A 22,866-nucleotide genomic window follows, 5' to 3' on the forward strand; every position below is an offset into this window, starting at 1 on the left:
GACACCTACTCATTCAATGGTTTTTCTTTATTTAATAATAATAATAATAATAATGAAGACATCGTGAAATAACACAATGGTGGCTAATAACTCTGGCTGTACATCCGACTGGCTTAATAATGCAAATTGAGAAATTATGTGACTAAACTCAACAAAAACTAAGAAACTTTATTATGAAGCAAAGATCAATGATAAAGCATGACAGAAAAAAACTTGAGTACTTTAAATGAAATTATGGGCAGAAAGCCAAATTCCACATCTGTCTTCGAATCAGATGGCTTATTCATCACAAAACCATTTGATGTTGCCAATTATTTTAATGATTATTTCATTGGCATAATGGGCAAACTTAGGCAGGAAATGCCCACAAAGTGAGCAATTATATTAATGTATAACAAAAAATAATGGAAGAAAAGCAGTGCAAGTTTGAATTTTGTAAAGTTAGTGTGGGAGAGGTGGAAAATTGTTGTTAACGATCAATAATGACAAACCTCCTGGCATTGACAACGTAGATGGAAAGCTCCTTAGGACGGTAGCTGACTATAGCCACTCCTATATGTCATTTTGAATCTTAGCCTAGAGTAAAGTCTTTGTCCTCAGGCCTGGAGGGAAGTCAAAGTAATTCCGCTACCCAGGAGTGGTAAAGTGGCCTTTACTGGTTCAAACAGCAGACCTATCAGCTTGCTGCCAGCTCTTAGCAAACTGTTGGAAAAAATTGTGTTTGACCAAACACAATGCTATTTCTCTGTAAACAAATTAACAATAGACTTTCAGCATGCTTATAGAGAAGGGCACTCAACATGTACTGCACTGACAAATGTCTGATGATTGGTTGAAAGAAATTGATAAGAAGATTATGGGAGCTGTACTGTTAGATTTCAGTGCAGCCTTTGATATTATTGACCACAACCAGTTGTTGAAAAAACTTAAGTGCTATGACTGTTCAACCTCCGCTCTGAATCCACAATATGGCAATCTAATAGAACTCAGTGTTTTCTTTAATGGAAGCGTCTTAATGTCAAACATATAAAGTGTGGTGTACCGTAACTCTATTTTTACCAATGACCTTCCACTAGCATTAAACAAAGCACGTGTCCATGTATGCGGATGTTTCAACCATACACACATCGGCAACGACAGATAATGAAATCACTGAAACCCTTAACAAAGAGTTGGTCTGTTTTGAAATGGGTGGGCAATAATAAACTGGTCCTAAACATCTCTAAAACTAAGAACATTGTATTTGGTACAAATCATTCCTTAAGTGCTAGACCTCAGCTGAATCTGGTAATGAACAGTGTGGCTGAGGACATTGAGGAGTTGAGAAGACTAAATGACTTGGCGTTACCTTATATTGTAAACTGTCATGGTCAAAACATAGATTCAATGGCAGCAAATATGGGGAGAGGTCTAGCCATAATAAAGAGATGCTCTGCTTTTGACAACACACTCAAAAAAGTCAGTTCTGCAGGCTACAGTTTTGTCTAATCTTTATTATTGTCCAGTCGTGTGGTCCAGTGCTGCAAGGAAGGACCTAGTTAAGCTGCAGCTGGCCCAGAACAGAGTGGCACGCTTTGCTCTTAATTGTCATCAGAGGGCTAATACTAATACTATGCATGAGGAGAGACTGACTGCATCACTTCTTTTTATAAGAAACATTGTGTTGAAAATCCCAAATTGTTTGCATAGTCAACTTACACAGCTCTGACACACACTTATCCCACAAGGGGTGTATTCATTGTTCCCAAATCCAGAATAAATTCAAGAAAACGTACAGTATTATATAGAGCCCTTATTGCATGGAACTTCTATTTCATATTGCTCAAATAAACAGCAAACCTGGTTTCAAAAAACAGATAACGCAACACCTCTCGGCACAAAGCCTCTCCCTTATCTGACCTAGATAGCTTGTGTGTATGCATTGATATGTAGGCTACATGTGTCTTTTTAAAAATGTATGTAGTTCTGTCCTTGAGCTGTTCTTGTCTAATGATGTTCTGTATTATGTTTTGTGTGGACCCCAGGAAGAGTAGCTGCTGCTTTTGCAACAGCTAATGGGGATCCTAATAAAATACCAAAAACCAAACAAATCAAAATACATTTTATATTTGAGATTCTTCAAATTAGCCACCCTTCACCTTGATGACATCTTTGCATTCTCTAAACAGCTTCATGAGGTACTCACCTGGAATTCAACAGGTGTGCCTTCTTAAAAGTTAATTTGTGGAATTAATTTTATGTGTTTGAGCCAATCAGTTGTGTTGTGACACGGTTGGGGTGGAAATTAACAACTTTGAAAGTTTCTTCAAGTGCAGTCGCAAAAACCATCAAGCGCTATGATGAAACTGGCTCATGAGGACAACCACAGGAAAGGAAGACAGAGTTACCGCTGCTGCAGGGGCTAAGTTCAATAGAGAGTTACCAGCCTCAGAAATTGCAGCTCAAATAAATGCTTTACAGTTCAAGAAATACACATCAACTGTTCAGAGGAGATTGCGTGTATCAGGCCTTCATGGTTGAACGGGAGTAAAGAAACCACTACTAAAGGAAACCAATAAGAAGAAAAGACTTGCTTGGGTCAAGAAACACGGGCAATGGACATTAGACCGGACATTAGCTTTTTGGTCTAAATGCCACTCGCCGTGTTTGGAGGAAGAAGGATGAGTACAACCCCAAGAACACCACCCAAACCGTGAAGCATGGAGGTGGAAACATCATTCTTTGGGGATGCTTTTCTGCAAAGGGGACAGGGCGACTGCACAGTATTGAGGGTAGGATGGATGGGGCCATGTATCGCGAGATCTTGGCCAACAACCTCCTTCCCTCAGTAAGACCATTGAAGATGGGTCGTGGCTGGGTCTTCCAGCATGACAACGACCCGAAACACACAGCCAGGGGAACTAAGGAGTGGCTCCGTAAGAAGCATCTCAAGGTCCTGGAGTGGCCTAGCCAGTCTCCAGACCTGAACCCAATAGAAAATCTTTGGAGGGAGCCGAAAGTCCGTATTGCCCAGCGACAGCCCCGAAACCTGAAAGATCTGTATGGAGGAGTGGGCCAAAATCCCTGCTGCAGTGTGTAAAAACCTGGTCAAGAACTACAGGAAACGTATTAACAAAGGTTTCTGTACCAAATACTTGTCATGCAGTAAAATCCTAATTAATTACTTAAAAATGATACAATGTGATTTTCTAGATTTTTGTTTTAGATTGTCTCTCACAGTTGAAGTGTGCCTATGATAAAAAATTACAGACCTCTACATGCTTTGTAAGTAGGAAAACCTGCAAAATAGGCAGTGTATCAAATACTTCTACTTCTCTACACTAACTATTCACCCCCCCCACCCAAAGCAAATACTTTGTAGAGCCACCTTTTGCAGCAATTACAGCTGCAAGTCTCTTTGGGCATGTCTCTATAAGCTTAGCACATTCTAGCCACTGGGATTTTCACCCATTCTTCAAGGCAAAGCTGCTCCAGCTCCTTCAAGTTGGATGGGTTCTGCTGGTGTACAGCAATCTTTAAGTCATACCACAGATTCTCAATTGGATTGAGGTCTGGGATTTGACTAGGCCATTCCAAGACATTTAAATGTGTCCCCTTTAACCATTTGAGTGTTGCTTTAGCAGTATGCTTATGGTCATTGTCCTGCTGGAAGGTGAACCTCCGTCCCAGTCTAAAGTCTCTGGAAGACTGAAACAGGTTTCCCCCATGAATTTCCCCGTATTTAGCGCCATCAATCATTCCTTCAATTCGCACCAGTTTCCCAGTCCCTGACAATTAAAAACATACCCAAAGCATGATGCTGCCACCGCCATGCTTCACTGTGGGGAGTGTGTTCTCGGGGTGATTGTCTGGCATAAACTAAGTGTTTTTATTGATGGCCAAATAGCGCAAATTTAGTCTGATCTGGCCAAAGTACCTTCTTGCATATGTTTGGGGAGTATCCCACATACCTTTTGGCAAACACGTTTGCTTATTTTTTTCTGGACACTCTTCCGTAAAGCCCAGCTCTGTTGAGTGTATGGCTTAAAGTAGTCCTATGGACAGATAAGTCAATCTCCGCTGTGGAGCTTTGCAGCTCCTTCAGGGCCATCTTTGGTCTCTTTGTTGCCTCTCTGATTAATGCCCTCCTTGGCTGGTCTGTGAGTTTTGGTGGGCGGCCCTCTCTTGGCAGGTTTGTTGTTGTGCCATATTATTTCCATTTTTTAATAATGGATTTAAATGGTGCTCCATGGGATGTTCAAAGATTGATATTTTTTTTAGAACCAATCTCTGATCTGCACTTCTCCACAACTTTGTCCCTGACCCGTTTGGAAAACTCCTTGGTCTTCATAGTGCCACTTGCTTGGTGGTGTTGCAGACTCCAGGGCCTTTCAGGACAGGTGTATATATACACCGAGATCATGTGCCAGCTCATGTGACACTTAGTTAAAGTCCACCTGTGTGCAATCTAATTGTGACTTCTGAAGTTAACTGGTTGCATCAGACCTTATTTAGGGGCTTCAGAGCAACGGGGGTGAATACATATGCATGCACCAAACTTTTTTTTAAATTTAATTTTTTTAAAAAATATTTTTAAAGATATTTTTCTTATTTCACTTCCCCAATTTGGACTATTTTGGGTATGTCCATTACATGAAATCCAAATAAAAATATTTAAATACAGATTGTAATGCAACAAAATATGAAAAATACTTTTCCAAGGCACTCTAGTGGGACTATGATTTGTTTTTCAACAGGACAATGACCCAACACACACCTCCAGGCTGTGTAAGGGCTATTTGACCAAGGAGAGTGATGGAGTGCTGCATCAGATGACCTGGCTTCCACAATCACCTGACCTCAACCCAATAGAAATGGTTTGGGATGAGTTGAACTGCAGAATGAAGAAAAGCAGCCAACAAGTGCTCAGCATGTGGGAACTCCTTCAAGACTGTTGGTAAAGTATTCCTCGTGAAGCTGGTTGAGAGAATGACTAGTGTTCAAAAATGTCATCAAGGGAAACGGTGGCTATTTGAAGAAGCTCAAATAGAAAATGTATGTAGAAAATAGAAAAATAAAGACCCCTTGAATGAGTACATCCAAACTTTTGACTGATACTGTACATTTCACGCCCACGAAGGTTCTAGCGTCAGGCAGGGCCATGACTACACCATGAGAGGAACCAATGAAGTTCCTGACAAGCTACAGAGATGTATTATTGGCTGTCTGGATGTGTAAGGATTGACCCCACCCAGGAGGGTATAAATATATGCGTTTGTGTAATCATGCTTCATCTTTGCCGCTGTATGACCCAGTGGGTGAATAAACTTGGTTTGAGCTTTTTCTAGTCGTCCGTTTGAGTTTTTACTCTGTTTGTTCAGAACCTAACATGATCAGAGTTTATTTTTGCCATTGAAAAAATATATTGTAATACTGGCATCAGCCCTACTAAAGACATTAAGCTGGATACGAATACCTATATTCAATGTCATGGGAGAAGCCAGTGTGCAATATTCCTTGGGTGTGGCCCTACTTGGAGCATTCAGTGGATGGGGATTGTGAAATTTCTCTGGCGTTCTCTGCTACCATGGCAAGTCAAAAACAATCCAAGTGAACTACACTAATGAGTCCAAAATCACAACTACTGGGCCGTGTTTTAAGAACAGTTTGCAATAGTGCAAAAATCAAACAAAGAAAGGTTATATAACCTAAAAAAAGGTATGTCCTGGTTTGAGCTGTACTTACGGTATCTGGTTCCATCCTGAAGATAATACTTCCAAACTGGACTGGTGAAAACCCTTTCTATGTGCATGTGCTACTTTCCGGCAGAAGTTTGACGATGGCCTTTAAGTTTCTCTTTTATGGGAATATCTGTAAAATGAGTGTGTGACCTGTTGGGAATTTACTGCTGTGTACGGTCATCTCACCTGACTCCGATCAGAATGGAGATGCACATAGAGCAGATGGGGTCAGCGATCATCAGGTCATACTTCTGCATCAGGATGGCCGAGATGATCACTCCAACGCTGCCCAGGGTGTCTGCTACGATATGTAAAAACACCCCTGCAAAACAACATTGGTCGTCATAAGTATTTCATATCATCCTTATCTACAAATAAGTCCCGCAAACAATACTGGGCAGAAGTTAAAACATTTGATTTTTATTATCATTAAACTTTTTAACATTCATGCTCAACACATAAGTACTCTGACTTTAGAAATCAAGCTACTGTATCAGTTACAACTGAAGTTCTTTTTTAACCCAGTTGGGCAGGTTGATTTGGACTGTATGTAAGGAAGGCGCAGCTCTGACACTGGACTCACTTCCGCTGACATGTCACATGTATGTCACATTGTTCCCATGGGCTTATGAATTGCACCACTCTCCTTGAGAGCAAGCTACAACTTCCCCCCACAGTCCCATGGTCAAAAGGTTATACAACGCCAATTTCCCCACAACACAGACTTTGTTTAGTCCTTTCATATTCACATCGATTGAAACTTCAGAAGTTGAGATATAGGCGGCAGGTTGCCTGGCGGTCAGAGCATTGGGCCAGCAACCGAAAGGTTACATGCGCCGACAAGGTAAAGAAATCTGTTGATGTGCCCTTGAGCAAGGCACTTAACCCTAATTTGCTCCGGGGCGTTGTACTACTACTGCTACTACTACTGCTACTACTACTGCTACTACTACTGCTACTACTACTGCTACTACTGCTATTTCACTGCACCTAGTCAGTGTGGAGAATAAAAACACTTTACAGGCTAAGACAAAGAAATTATATTAATAGATACACAAAAAAAGTTTTAGCCTCAAAACATTTTCCCGGTGTTTAAAGGGCACTTCAACCACAAATTATAAATTGCTACTGTGCCTATAACTTTGATTTGGGGCATTTTTCTGAAGCCCAATCTGGCACTGCAATTGTACAGGAGACAATACATTTTGTTTTATTATCTTGAACTGGATGAAAATTCATGACTACAATCTCACACATATTAAATCGGCCATTACGGATGTGACGAATGGTGGTGTAAGCAAATATTTTAAAATAAAAATTCAACGTTGTGCGCAGCGTACATACAGTAGGTGAACAAATTAGTCAATAGCTGGATTATGCTGTACATCAAATTAGCTAATTCATTTAAATGTTCAGTACCTTGCAAAATCTGTTTGCTGGAGCCCTTGCCTGGTGTGTGCAGTTCATCTGGAATAAATACATACATTAAATACAGCAGACAATTAGTATTAACTATAGAAAACAGGGCAAACAACAACTTGGATTCACAACAGCATTTCAACTGCCTGCATAGGTTCAGCGAGACTTCTGCTGGGACACAATATATAATAACTACTGTCATTTGGCAGACACTTTTATCCAAACGTATGGGTGGGTGGCCCCGGGACGTATGGGTGGGTGGCCCCGGGACGTATGGGTGGGTGGCCCCGGGACGTATGGGTGGGTGGCCCCGGGACGTATGGGTGGGTGGCCCCGGGACGTATGGGTGGGTGGCCCCGGGACGTATGGGTGGGTGGCCCCGGGACGTATGGGTGGGTGGCCCCCCCGGGACGTATGGGTGGGTGGCCCCGGTGGGTGGCCCCGGGACGTATGGGTGGGTGGCCCCGGACGATGGGGTGGGTGGCCCCCCCGGGACGTATGGGTGGGTGGCCCCGGGACGTATGGGTGGGTGGCCCCGGGACGTATGGGTGGGTGGCCCCGGGGTGGGTGGCCCCGGGACGTATGGGTGGGTGGCCCCGGGAATCGAACCCATAACCCTGGCAGTGCAAGCGCCATGCTCTACCAACTGAAGCATACAGGATCGTGACTGAAAAGGTGAGTGAAGTGCTGCCACATACAAAGTGCCAGCTCACATATCAAACCGTGTAGTGCTAGCAAAGACTGAATTGTGGTAAAAGTGTTAGTGAACAGTCAATTGCACATACTGAGCAATCAGGCCTTAAAAAACAGCTCCCTTTCCCCAACAGTACATCTTTGAGTCCCGCTTATAGAGCTGACAGGATTTGGAAGGTTTCAGCAATGTGGTAATAGCGCCACCTAGCGTTACAGGCAAAGAGTAATTTTCAGCTAGAGGGCACTAATTCAGTGTGTAGAGATTTAAAGGGTAAATAGGTTGTTCAAACAAAGCGGCCACCCCGCCACTGATTTGATAAATAGCTGAGGTATGGGGCTGGAAAAATGTGACCACTCAAATTCAGACACCATGGATGGTCAGTCCTTGCATCCATAGCTATCAAAATTATAGCTTTAACCATTTGAGGCTATACAGTGTTTGTTTACAATGGCGTAAAAAAAAGCATGTTTGGGTATATGATGGGGTATGACAGTCGAACTAAGCTCATGGGCAATTATAAGTTACCCAATGATTCTGAACGAGTATCATGAATTTAAAAGTCCAGAAATGGATGTAGCAACCCAAATTGCACCTTTAACAAGGAATGGGTAAGAATTTATTTGGGATTGGATCCCTAAATAATGCTCAAGACATTGAGAAGCAGAAAACTCATTTAAAGTATCTTCAATATGAATCTACAACTAATTCTTGGGAAAATGTTTCTGGTGTTTGCCTTTTCATACACCGCATATTCACTCTCCTCAAATGCTTTGTGTATTTACCTAAATGGAAATACAACATTGCAACCCACTGAAATAACTACCAATTCTGGAACAAGAGACTGAGAATTCTCACACTGCATTACAGCCATTTTGTTTTCTGTGCCAGGTGTGGTCTCACCATGGCAGTGGGGGTCATCGTGGGAGTGACCGTGCCCTACATGGCTGTGCCCATGTCCATCTCCATGGCTGTGCCCGTCTCCATGGCTGTGCCCGTGCCCATCTCCGTGTTTGGACTCATGCCCATGCCCCCCATGGCTGTGTCCGTGGCCCGTACTGCCATTGAACAAAGAGTGGCTGTGGCCATGACCTGCAGAGATAGAAGACACAGATTATCATCGTTATTACTGAAAAAATGTCAGCGGCCCAGTTTATTCTTGTGCTCAAACACCTACATCTGTGTCAAGAGGAAAACATGTAAATCAGTTGACATTCTATTGAACATAAAGGTGAAAGAATATACACTTGGTATTGGTGCTCTTCTATTCAGGGTGCTCCCTGCTTGAGGAACGTGTTCAGCTAATTAACCTGACAAAAGTCATACTATAGTAAATGTCAAATCAAATTACATGTCACATGCGCAGAAAACAACAGGTGTAGACCTTTCATGGCTTAGTTACAAGCCCTTAACAATTATTTTTCTTAACTGCATTGTTGGTTAAGTAATTATTTATTTGTTTAAACAAGGGGTCCCGGTACAGAGTCAATGTGCAGGGGCACCGGTTAGTCGAGGTAATATGTACATGTGGGGGTGGGGTGTCAATGCAAATAGGCTGGGTTGCCATTTGATTTGAACATTTGAACTGTTCAGCAGTCTTATTGCTTCAGGGTAGAAGCTGTTAAGAAGTCTGGAGCTCCGGTACCACTTGTCGTGCAGTAGCAGAGAGAACAGTCTATGACTAGGGTGACTGGAGTCTGACCATTTTTTGGGCCTTCCTCTGACACCGCCTGGTATAGAGGTCCTGGATGGCAGGAAGCTTGGCCCCCGTGATGTACTGGGCCGTACACACTACCCTCTGTAGTGCCCTGTGGTTGGAGGCCGAGCAGTTGCCATACCAGGCAGTGATGCAAAAAGTCAAGTTGAAAGATGCATTTATAAGATGCATTTATAATCCTAAAACTAAAGTTGAAAATGATACTGTCGCTGCTTCCTGCTGACAAGACATTTAGATAAATATCAGGTTAAATGTGCAAATCAATAACCAATACGCAGAAACAATGTGATGTATTGAAAATATAAACTGTAATATCTACAGTCGTGGACAAAAGTTGAGAATGACACAAATATTAATTTTCAAAGTTTGCTGCTTCAGTGTCTTTAGATATTTTTGGCAGATGTTACTATGGAATACTGAAGTATAACTACAAGCATTTCATAAGTGTCAAAGGCTTTTACTGACAATTACATGAAGTTGATGCAAAGAGTCAATATTCGCAGTGTTGACACTTTTTCAAGACCTCTGCAATCTGCCCTGGCATGCTGTCAATTAACTTCTGTGCCACATCCTGACTGATGGCAGCCCATTCTTGCATAATCAATGCTTGGAGTTTGTGGGTTGTTTGTTTGTCCACCCGCCTCTTGACAAATGACCACAAGTTTTCAATGGGATTAAGGTCTGGGGAGTTTCCTTGCCATGGACCCAAAATATCAATGCTTTGTTCCCATTTTGCCTTATGGCAAGGTGCTCCATCATGCTGGAAAAGGAATTGTTCGTCACCAAACGGTTTCTGGATGGTTGGGAGAAGTTGCTCTCGGAGGATGTGTTGGTACCATTCTTTATTCATGGCCGTGTTCTTTGGCAAATTTGTGAGTGAGCCCACTCCCTTGGCTGAGAAGAAACCCCACACATGAATCGTCTCAGGATGCTTTACTGTTGGCATGACACAGGACTGATGGTAGCGCTCACCTTGTCTTCTCCAGACAAGCTTTTTTCTGAATGCCGCAAACAATCAGAAAGGGAATTCATCAGAGAAAATGACTTTACCCCAGTCCTCAACAGTCCAATCCCTGTACCTTTTGCAGAATATCAGTCTGCCCCTGCGTTTTTTCCTGGAGAGAAGTGGCTTCTTTGCTGCCCTTCTTGACACCAGGCCATCCTCCAAAAGTCTTTGCCTCACTGTGCGTGTAGATGCACTCACACCTGCCTGCTGCCATTCCTGAGCAAGCGCTGTACTGGTGGTGCCCCGAGCTGAATTAATTTTAGGAAACCATCCTGGTACTTGCTGGACTTTCTTGGGCGCCCTGAACACTTTTTTCTTACGATAAATGGTTGATTTAGGTGCAATCTTACTGGCAGCAATATCCTTGCCTGTGAAGCCCTTTTTGTGCAAAGCAATGATGACGGCACGTGTTTCCTTGCAGGTAACCATGGTTGATAGATGAAGAACAATGATTCCAAGCACCACTCTCCTTTTGAAGCTTCCAGTCTGTTATTCGAACTCAATCAGCATGACAGAGTGATCTCCAGCCGTGTCCCCGTCAACACTCACATCTGTGTTAACGAGAGAATCACTGACATGTCAGTTCGTCCTTTTGTGGCAGGGCTAAAATGCAGCGGAAATGTTTTTGGGGGATTCAGTTCATTTGGATGGCAAAGAGGGACTTTGCAATTAATTGCAATTCATCTGATCACTCTTCATAACATTCTGGAGTATATGCAAATTGCCATCATACAAACTGAGGCAGCAGACTGAAAATGAATGTGTCATTCTCAACTTTTGGCCACGATGATACACACAGTTTGAGTCAGAAGTTCACATACACATAGGTTGTAGTCATTAAAACTAATTTTTCAACCACTCCACACATTTGTTAACAGACTATAGTTTTGGCAAGTTGGTTAGGACATCTACTTTGTGCATGACACAAGTCATTTTATCAACAATTGTTTACAGACGGATCATTTAACTTAATCACAATTCCAGTGGGTCAGAAGTTTACATGCACTAAGTTGACTGTGCCTTCAAACAGCCTGGAATATTCTAGAAAACTATGTCATGGCGTTTGAGGCTTCTGACAGGCTAATTGACAATTTGAGTCAATCGGAGGTGTACCTGTGGCTGTATTTCAAGGCCTACCTTCAAACTCAGTGCCCCTTTGCTTGACATCATGGGAAAATCCAAATAAATTTGCAAAGACTTCAGAAAAAAATGTTAGACCTCCACAAGTCTGGTTCATCCTTGTGAGCAATTTAAAAATGCCCGAGGGTACCACGTTCATCTGTATAAACAATAGTACTCAAATATAAACACCATGGGACCACGCAGCCGTCAAAGATTGTCTTTTTTGGAGAAATGTCCTCTGGGCTGATGAAACAAAAATAGAACTCTTTAGCCATAACGACCATAGTTATGTTTGGAGGAAAAAGGGGGAGGCTTGCAAGCCGAAGAACACTATCCCAACCATGAAACACGGGGGTGGCAGCATCATGTTGTGGGGGTGCTTTGCTGCAGGAGGAACTGGTGCACTTCACAAAATAGATGGCATCATGAGGTAGGAAAATTATGTGGATATATTTAAGCAACATCTCAAGACATCAGTCAGGAAGTTAAAACTTGGTCGCAAATGGCTCTTCCAAATGGACAATGACCCCAAGCATACAGTGGGGCAAAAAAGTAGTCAGTCAGCCACCAATTGTGCAAGTTCTCCCACTTAAAAAGATGAGAGGCCTGTAATTTTCATCATAGGTACACTTCAACTATGACAGAAAAAATGAGAAAAGAAAATCCTGAAAATCACGTTGTAGGATTATTTATTTATTTACTTGCAAACTATGGTGAAAAATAAGTATTTGGTCAATAACAAAAGTTTCTCAATACTTTGTTATATACCCTTTGTTGGCAATGAGAGGTCAAACGTTTTCTGTAAGTCTTCACAAGGTTTTCACACACTGTTGCTGGTATTTTGGCCCATTCCTCCGTGCAGATCTCTAGTGCAGTGATGTTTTGGAGCTGTTGCTGGGCAACACAGACTTTCAACTCCCTCCAAAGATTTTCTATAGGGTTGAGATCTGGAGACTGGCTAGGCCACCCCAGGACCTTGAAATGCTTTTTACGAACCCACTCCTTTGTTGCCCGGGCGATGTGTTTGGGATCATTGTCATGCTGAAAGACTCAGCCACGTTTCATCTTCAATGCCCTTGCTTATGGAACGAGGTTTTCACTCAAAATCTCACGATACATGGCCCCTTTCATTCTTTCCTTTACACGGATCAGTCGTCGTGGTCCCTTTGCAGAAAGACAGCCCCAAAGCAGGATGTTTCCACCCCCATGCTTCACAGTAGGTATGGTGTTCTTTGGATGCAACTCAGCATTCTTTGTCCTCCAAACACGACGAGTTGAGTTTAACAAAAAGTTATATTTTGGTTTCATCTGACCATATGACATTCTCCCAATCTTCTTCTGGATCATCCAAATGCTCTCTAACAAACTTCAGACGGGCCTGGACATGTACTGGCTTAAGCAGGGGGACACGTCTGGCACTGCAGGATTTGAGCCCCTGGTGGTGTAGTGCGTTACTGATGGTAGGCTTTGTTACTTTGGTCCCAGCTCTCTGCAGGTCATTCACTAGGTCCCCCTGTGTGGTTCTGGGATTTTTGCCCACCGTTTTTATGATCATTTTGACCTCACGGGTTGAGATCTTGCGTGGAGCCCCAGATCGAGGGAGATTATCAGTGGTCTTGTATGTCTTCCATTTCCTAATAATTGCTCCCACAGGTGATTTTTTCAAACCAAGCTGCTTACCTATTGCAGATTCAGTCTTCCCAGCCTGGTGCAGGTCTACAATTTTGTTTCTGGTGTCCTTTGACAGCTCTTTGGTCTTGGCCATAGTGGAGTTGAGTGTGACTGAGGCTGTGGACAGGTGTCTATTATACTGATAACAAGTGGAGGACAGAGGAGCCTCTTAAAGAAGTAGTAACAGGTCTGTGAGAGCCAGAAATCTGGCTTGTTTGTTATTGACCAAATACTTATTTTCCACCATATTTTTCAAAAGAAATTCATTAAAAAACCTACAATGTGATTTTCTAGATTCCCCCCCCCTCATAGTTGAAGTGTACCTATGATGAAAATTACAGACCTCTCTCATCTTGCACAATTGGTGGCTGCACAATTGAACTTGCACAATTGGTGGCTGACTAAATACTTTTTTTGCCCCACTGTACTTCCGAAGTTGTGGCAAAATGGCTTAAGGACAACAAAGTCAAGGTATTGGAGTGGCCATCAAAGCCCCGACCTCAATCCTATAGAATATTTGTGGGCAGAACTGACAAAGTGTGTGTGAGCAAAGAGGCCTACAAACCTGACTCCGTTACACCAGCTCTGTCAGGAGGAATGGCTCAAAATTCATCCAACTTATTGTGGGAAGCTTGTGGAATGCTACCCGAAACATTTGACCCAAGTAAAATTTTAAGGCAATGCTACCAAATACTAATTGAATGTATGTAAACTTCTGACCCACTGGGAATGTGATGAAAGAAATAAAGGCTGAACTAAATCATTCTCTACTATTAGTCTGACGTTTCACATAAAAAAAAAAAATGGTGATCCAAACGGACCTAAGACAGGGAATTTTTACTCTGATTAAATGTCAGGAATTGTGAAAAACTGAGTTTAAATGTATTTGGCTAAGGTGTATGTAAACTTCCGACTTCCTCGTGCAACAATAGCAATCATATCACTTGCATTTTTTTAAACAAGCACCTTAAACTGCACCAAATACCGGTTGTTTTTGACAACAAATCACCGCTATCGAAATTAGATTCCATGCTGTTCAAACTAACTAAAAAAACTACAAATGGAAACTGGAGATATATTGTAATCACTGGCTAGAGAACCTGCAGAAAACCGTCAGCTACATTTTGGAGTGATGTATTTTAATTTGGGGGGGTCAACAAAACGGAAAGAGAAATGCAACACTTATTTGTCAATTACTCATATCGATATCACGTTGAAATCAATTGCGCAAGAGGTTGCACGTCCTGTTAAAACGAACACAGCTCAAAAACCACACCGATTGTAGAAGACATTTTGAAGTGTTGCATTTTGTTTTATGTGGGTCGCAACACGGTAAGTGTAACACAACGCATCACTTCCATTAATATCACACTGAAATCAATAGAACGTTTGTGGTGTAGCGCAGTTTGAACTAACACTATTCAAAGGCCACAGGGAAACTTTGAGTAACCTATACATGGCTGGTTAGATGAAACTTGTAAAAGGCTTATATGTATATTTTGGAATGTCAGATGTTTATTTTGGGAGGCTGCCATCATGGAAAACAGAACATACAATGTTTTTGTTAGTTAACTTAAAAGAATCACAACGCGGCATAGAATACCAACACTGACAAAAAGTTGACTGCTATGTAAGTGATGATTTGACAGTCAAATTCATGTATTGTTGTGTGGCTAGAAACTTAACTATTCGTGTGATTTCATTAACAAGATTTAAGTCCTGAGCATCCCAGCGCGAGTGATAAAATTAATGGCACAAAACCAAAGATATTGATCTGTTTAAAGCAATCAATCTTATGTCATCGTGATGACTAAACTTTTATACGAACATTATCAATCTGAGGTAAAAACGGGTAATTCCACAATTTTATGGGGTGAAAATGCAACCTTGTGTAAGGTAGTAGCAAACTGTCCACATTAGCGAAATTAACATAATTTAATATGCCAAAATAATTTAACATGTCAACTCACAAACTATTGCAACAACGACATCTATTTCTCACTCATTTAGATTTTAAAAATGCACTCGAACACAATTTACTGCGCGCTCTAGACTAGAGCCTTCAGTGTCTGTGCAGCAGGCTGAAAGTTTGACGTCCATAAGAGGAGTGTTTCTAATCTCTAATTGCATGTGAAGCTCAGCTTCAAGACATGTGCATGATGTCTGACTAGTTTCTCGACAAAACTAGCTTTCCTTCATACAGTATATGAGACAAGCTAATATTAGTGTGTTTGAAAAGGGTACAGGGACTGGTGACTTCAGAGTGGACAGGGGTTAGGCAGAGAGCAGAGGGATTTGGGAAAGAGAGAGATACTTGGGAAAGAAAGAGTAGAGAAAGCCACACATGAGCCTGGGAAGGATTTGAGTGAACAACTTGGGGGACAGCCAAGTAAAGGAACCTTAGGAGAAAAATTGATAAGGCAAACCACCTCATGGCTCCACCCCAATACTATATGCTTTTAGACCTAGCATAGAAGCACAAGGAGGAAGTACAGGAACTTTGAAGAGAGAAATAATCAGGAAAGGACTGACCACTTGGGAGAGTGTGATGATTAGGGGATCCTGTAGTGATATGGAGGTGCAAAGTGACACTGGAGAGAGAGAGAGAGAGAGAGATGTCCTGGTCCTACCTTCATCCCCGCCGTGAGAGTGGCCGTGGCCCCCGTGCTGGAATACAAAGATGCCAACCAGGTTAACCAGCAGTCCAGCGACGGACACTGGTAGCAGGCGATCGTGATTCACGTGTGGCGGCTCCAAAGCCCTCTGTCAGGAGCAGCAGGAGACAAGACCAGTCAAACAACATCACAAAAACATTATTCAGAGTGGATCATCTTAAATAAAAAAGGTAGATACAATTGTCAATTTCATTTTTTATTGTGCTAACACTAGGCCCATCAACCTGGTTTCATTATGTGACATCATGAAAATGACTTCTGTGACATACCTCTACACCTTCTGAGAAAATGAAGAAGGCAGTGAAGATGAGGAACAGGCCATTCACAAACCCTGCCAACACCTCTGCCCTCACATACCTGGAAAAAGAGATAAGAATTAGAAAAACAATACACTCAGGTAAACAATAAAAGGCTATAATCACCTATCCAAATACCAATGGGATTTAAAACAACTGCACCACCTTTGTTACATGAGTAGCAATACACACATCCAAATGTGTACTGAAGGTAGGGCTGTGACAGTCATGGAATTTTACATGTCTTATTTGTCAGTCAAACGACCACCGTTATAGTCGTTCATGAAGCACAATGCTCCTCTCCTCCGAACTGTCACAGTGTGCGCTGTTTTTGGTAAGCCATTGAGTGCATCCATTTCATGATAATAGTTTGCTCCTTGTTTCAGCAAGGTTTTGTTGCAATGAAGTTTCATCACGTTGTAGAGTCCATGTGCCCATGGAAATTGAAACTTCGACTTCAGCAGTCTTCAGTCAGCCGTTTGTTCCACAACACAAAATTCTAAAACTTTGTCTCCGCTCCTCTTGCTTTATAACAGCTGTTATGTGAACCAGGCTTACTTTTACTTGACTACTGTTGGGTAGAGTTTATCGACTTAAAAATTAAGTTCACAAAAAATAAATGGTTGACTTATTTTATTTTCATCAGTCTTCAACCATAATCATTGGTTACACGCTTATACAATTACCGCACCAGCCCTAAGTGAAGGTGCACATTCTGTCACAGAAAGTTTTAGTGCTCACCAGGAGGATTGGAAACCCTGGATATCAATAAAGGCATAAGATCACAAATAATGCAGGTATCCGTATACGCTTGGAAAATGGAGACATCAGAAAAGGTCCATGTAAACACGTGCAGACACATCTTATTAGTTTGAGACAACGTAACCTTTGTAGCTTCACTCTTTGCTAGCACTCTACATCAGGGGTGTAAAGCTCAATTTGCCCCACGGACCGCATACAGTCTTAGTTGAGGTCTGGACAGCCGCTCTAAAAAATGTGTTATATTTATTTGTAATGGGAATATTTAAGATGAATAAAGTTAATATTCAGTTAAGAGTAATTAACACAATGCTTGACATTTATATGTTTTCCCTTCCTGCAACACACATGATTTCCAGTTCTGTTTGTGACAGTGATGTGTGTTGGGGTTGATGGTCACTAGACTTGATACTTGAATGTTATAGGTTGTTCTCGTATCATGTGATAGTGATTGACAGAGCTACTGAAGGAACAAGTACTGAGGACACACCGATTATTATAAACTGAGAAAAAAAAGTCCTCACTGTCAACTGCGTTTATTTTCAGCAAACTTAACATGTGTAAATATTTGTATGAACATACGATTCACCACTGAGACATAAACTGAACAAGTTCCACAGACATGTGACCTACAGAAATTGAATAATGTGTCCCTGAACAAAGGGGGGGGGGGGGGGGGGGTCAAAATCAAAAGTCAGTCAGTATCTGGTGTGGCCACCAACTGCATTAAGTACTGCAGTGCATTTCATCCTCATGGACTGCACCAGATTTGCAAGTTCTTGCTGTGAGATGTTACTTCACTCTTCCACCAAGGCACCTGCAAGTTCACAGACATTTCTGGAGGGAATGGCCCTAGCCCTCACCCTCCGATCCAACAGGTCCCAGACGTGCTCAATGGGATTGAGATCCAGGCTCTTCGCTGACCATGGCAGAACACTGACATTCCTGTCTTGCTGGAAATCACACACAGAACAAGCAGTATGGCTGGTGGCATTGTCATCCTGAAGGGTCATGTCAGGATGAGCCTGCAGGAAAGGTACCACATGAGGGAAGACAGCGTTGAGATTGCCTGCAATGACAAGTTCAGGCCGACACACGGCCCCATACCATGACGGACCCTCCACCTCCAAAACGACCCCGCTCCAGAGTACAGGCCTAGGTGTAACGCTCATTCCTTCGACGATAAACACGAATGCGACAATCACCCTTGGTGAGACAAAACTGTGACTCGTCAGTGAAGAGCATTTTTTGCCAGTCCTGCCTAGTCCAGTTTGTGCCCATAGGCGACGTTGTTGCCGGTGCTGTCTGGTGAGGACCTGCCTAACAACAGGCCTACAAGCCCTCAGTTCAGCCTCAGCCTATTGCAGACAGTCTGAGCAGATGGAGGGATAGTGCGTTCCTGGTGTAACTCAGGCAGTTGTTGCCATCCTGACATCTGCAGTCCTCATGCCTCCTTGCAGCATGCCTAAGGCACGTTGACGCAGATGAGCAGGGACCCTGGGCATCTTTCTTTTGGTGTTTTCAGTATCAGTTGAAAGGCCTCTTTAGTGTCCTAAGTTTTCATAACTGACCTTAATTGCCTACTGTCTGTAAGCTGTTAGTGCCTTAACGACCATTCCACAGGTGCATGTTCATTAATTGTTTATGGTTAATTGAACAAGCATGGGAAACAGTGTTTAAACCCTTTACAATGAAGATCTCTGAATTATTTGGATTTTTACAAATGATCTTTGAAAGACAGGGTCCTGAAAAAGGGACGCTTCATTTTTTGCTGAGTTTAGTATTGATGACATTATAAACACCGATTCTGTAGCAGGTGGCATAGTCACCGCCTTTTGTTTTGACTTCATACAAGCCTCTCTGGCTTATGTTTAGAGAACATTTGGTACTGTCCGATTAGAATATAAAGGGCGTTGCCAAGAGGCCTGTTAGACATTGCGCTTATTTTTTATTCACCTGAAAATATCCTTTACATAATAGCGACGAGGATGGGATGCTAAGGATTTTAGCCATGTTGGTTGAAAGCAGCTTCAGAATCAACTCTCTGGAGGAGAGTCAAACGTGAGTACTCCTCTTTTGTGGAACCTTCTGTTGGGGTTTCCCTTGGCATCTAAAGAGTACGACGCAAGAACCTTGTTGTCAAGAAATAATATTGGTTTATTAGTCAACTTGCCGTACGACAGTGTAGTCTGTTGGTACGTGGTGGAAAATCCTCTAGGAGCAACACTGAAAACACGGAGACGGGTACGTGAGTGCTCAGTGTACCTCAATTAAAACATCTTACAAACTCCTTTCGATACTGCTATAACAAAAGATCAAACCACCCACCTATGTTTGAAACCCCTGGTCTACATTGATTGCATACCTACCCATATGAGAAGGAGTCATTTGACCTCCACCTGGAGATCACTGAGGCTGCAAGTCCGGCTAAAAGTGCAGTGCAGTCGAAGAACATGTGAAAGGAATCTGATATCAAGCCTAAACTGAAAGCAAAAAAAAAAACAGTACTTTTATGAATGACTAAGTAATGGCTGATAAAACAATAACATTTATTCTTGCATATATTAGTTCTAGCTAGCTCGTTACTTGTCTATGGGAAGACATTACATTTTATGATCGTGACATTTGAATACTAGCCTGGGAGACCAGACAGATAATCAGCTGGTTCCAGGTCATTTGAACACGTTGCAGAGAGGATTGTCCTAGCAGAAATTAATGTACAGACGTCAAGCTGAATAGACATTTTAATACACATTGGGGAATAACAATCATCAAAGTAGCTAAAATATATATAGTTTGTGGTGCATTCCCACTGATAGGGGCAGTGCATGCAACGGTTTATGGCACAATGCTTAGACATACGTGGCACATCCTGAAGAGATTTATATACGGTCAGAACTTACCTGTTACTCCATATGCCGTACGATAATTCCACAAAAGCAAAGGACAGATTCAGACAGAGGAAGAAAAACAAATTGCGTGATGTTGTATCAGATAGGATTGATCTGGAAAATAAGAAATTGCACTGAGTTAGAATCCCAGCTGAAGAAAGCCGCAAGCTAGCGCGAGTTATCAAACAAGCTAGCCCTGCGCTAATCACAACAGTCATGTGGATTGCTTTTGTTTGGCAGTTTATGAATGAGAAGTAACGTTAGCTATGGCAAATATTACATACATTTAGCTGTAAAGCATGTTGACTGCATATAAATATTGAACATTATACAACCGCCCTAGGTTAGATAGCTACTACTAGATAGCTAAGTAAGTCGGAAGTAACGTTAACGTTAGCTAACTTCCAGCTGTGTTGGCTAGTTAAGACATCCATTCCGGCATCTGAAGCGAAGTTAGCTAGCCAACTAATGTCCCCTATAAATATGTCTATGTAACGTTAGCTGACAACAATATCTATCTGGTCAACCAATATAGATTGTAAAGTAGCTAGCTAATAAATCCATTATGTTTCAAGAAGCATCAGATTTTGGCTTGATTTTCAGCATAGATTCAAAATAGCTAAATAAAACATAAAAAGACAGTACGAACAAAACAACTTACCTGAACCATCCTGAAATCTTGGCAAGGAGGTTGAATTTGGCTGGCTTGTACTCGTCGTCTTTTATAGATAATGGTAACATTTTAGCAGTCCCAGACTGTGGCTAGGTAGCGACTGTTGGTTTGTGCTGCAACCACCAACTCAGCTCCTTCAAGCAGGAGATGAGACATGCATCCGGTCGATAGAGGGCGCTCGCGCTGCCAAACATATTTTACTATAAACCTAAAGCGAGTATGGCACAGGTTAAATAGAATAATAAGGTGGATAGGTTTTGAGACATAACTAAAATAAAGCCAATGATATGTTGGTGTATGGATACAGTTGGCTATCCTACATTCGGGGGTTCTGTTCCCCATCAGATACTACTGCTACCCAGAATCCTTAATCGTAATAGAAGGCTATGCTGCTCCCCATCATATACAGTGCCTTGCGAAAGTATTCGGCCCCCTTGAACTTTGCGACCTTTTGCCACATTTCAGGCTTCAAACATAAAGATATAAAACTGTATTTTTTTGTGAAGAATCATCAACAAGTGGGACACAATCATGAAGTGGAACGACATTTATTGGATATTTCAAACTTTTTTAACAAATCAAAAACTGAAAAATTGGGCGTGCAAAATTATTCAGCCCCCTTAAGTTAATACTTTGTAGCGCCACCTTTTGCTGCGATTACAGCTGTAAGTCGCTTGGGGTATGTCTCTATCAGTTTTGCACATCGAGAGACTGAAATTTTTTCCCATTCCTCCTTGCAAAACAGCTCGAGCTCAGTGAGGTTGGATGGAGAGCATTTGTGAACAGCAGTTTTCAGTTCTTTCCACAGATTCTCGGTTGGATTCAGGTCTGGACTTTGACTTGGCCATTCTAACACCTGGATATGTTTATTTTTGAACCATTCCATTGTAGATTTTGCTTTATGTTTTGGATCATTGTCTTGTTGGAAGACAAATCTCCGTCCCAGTCTCAGGTCTTTTGCAGACTCCATCAGGTTTTCTTCCAGAATGGTCCTGTATTTGGCTCCATCCATCTTCCCATCAATCTTAACCATCTTCCCTGTCCCTGCTGAAGAAAAGCAGGCCCAAACCATGATGCTGCCACCTCCATGTTTGACAGTGGGGATGGTGTGTTCAGGGTGATGAGCTGTGTTGCTTTTACGCCAAACATAACGTTTTGCATTGTTGCCAAAAAGTTACATTTTGGTTTCATCTGACCAGAGCACATTCTTCCACATGTTTGGTGTGTCTCCCAGGTGGCTTGTGGCAAACTTTAAACCACACTTTTTATGGATATCTTTAAGAAATGTCTTTCTTCTTATTGGATGGTCCTTCTGTAGCTCAGTTGGTAGAGCATGGCGCTTGTAACGCCAGGGTAGTGGGTTCGATCCCCGGGACCACCCATACGTAGAATGTATGCACACATGACTGTAAGTCGCTTTGGATAAAAGCGTCTGCTAAATGGCATATATTATTATTATTATTATATTATATTATTCTTGCCACTCTTCCATAAAGGCCAGATTTGTGCAATATACGACTGATTGTTGTCCTATGGACAGAGTCTCCCACCTCAGCTGTAGATCTCTGCAGTTCATCCAGAGTGATCATGGGCCTCTCGGCTGCATCTCTGATCAGTCTTCTCCTTGTATGAGCTGAAAGTTTAGATTGACGGCCAGGTCTTGGTAGATTTGCAGTGGTCTGATACTCTTTCCATTTCAATATTATCGCTTGCACAGTGCTCCTTGGGATGTTTAAAGCTTGGGAAATCTTTTTGTATCCAAATCTGGCTTTAAACTTCTTCACAACAGTATCTCGGACCTGCCTGGTGTGTTCCTTGTTCTTCATGATGCTCTCTGCGCTTTTAACGGACCTCTGAGACTATCACAGTGCAGGTGCATTTATACGGAGACTTGATTACACACAGGTGGATTGTATTTATCATCATTAGTCATTTAGGTCAACATTGGATCATTCAGAGATCCTCACTGAACTTCTGGAGAGAGTTTGCTGCACTGAAAGTAAAGGGGCTGAATAATTTTGCACGCCCAATTTTTCAGTTTTTGATTTGTTAAAAAAGTTTGAAATATCCAATAAATGCCGTTCCACTTCATGATTGTGTCCCACTTGTTGTTGATTCTTCACAAAAAATACAGTTTTATATCTTTATGTTTGAAGCCTGAAATGTGGCAAAAGGTCGCAAAGTTCAAGGGGGCCGAATACTTTCGCAAGGCACTGTAGTTATCGT

The 22,866-nt window shown here is 42.0% G+C and overlaps 1 protein-coding gene across 1 annotated transcript in view; it reads right to left on the reverse strand.

Moving 5' to 3' along the window:
• slc30a7 (solute carrier family 30 member 7) overlaps positions 1–20,787 on the reverse strand; it is a 30,233-nt gene extending 9,446 nt beyond the window's left edge. Inside the window, exons 1-8 of the mRNA XM_046302279.1 lie at positions 20,629–20,787; positions 19,980–20,081; positions 19,446–19,559; positions 16,291–16,378; positions 15,977–16,109; positions 8,734–8,922; positions 7,140–7,187; positions 5,907–6,042 (exon numbers count right to left, since the gene is read on the reverse strand). Of these exons, the coding sequence (XP_046158235.1) occupies positions 5,907–6,042; positions 7,140–7,187; positions 8,734–8,922; positions 15,977–16,109; positions 16,291–16,378; positions 19,446–19,559; positions 19,980–20,081; positions 20,629–20,708 (890 nt within the window). The 5' untranslated portion in view covers positions 20,709–20,787. The remainder of the gene's footprint in view (positions 1–5,906; positions 6,043–7,139; positions 7,188–8,733; positions 8,923–15,976; positions 16,110–16,290; positions 16,379–19,445; positions 19,560–19,979; positions 20,082–20,628) is intronic.
• Positions 20,788–22,866: the final 2,079 nt, after the last annotated feature.

Source organism: Oncorhynchus gorbuscha, linkage group LG02, assembly GCF_021184085.1.
Source record: "Oncorhynchus gorbuscha isolate QuinsamMale2020 ecotype Even-year linkage group LG02, OgorEven_v1.0, whole genome shotgun sequence".
Taxonomy (NCBI): domain Eukaryota; kingdom Metazoa; phylum Chordata; class Actinopteri; order Salmoniformes; family Salmonidae; genus Oncorhynchus; species Oncorhynchus gorbuscha.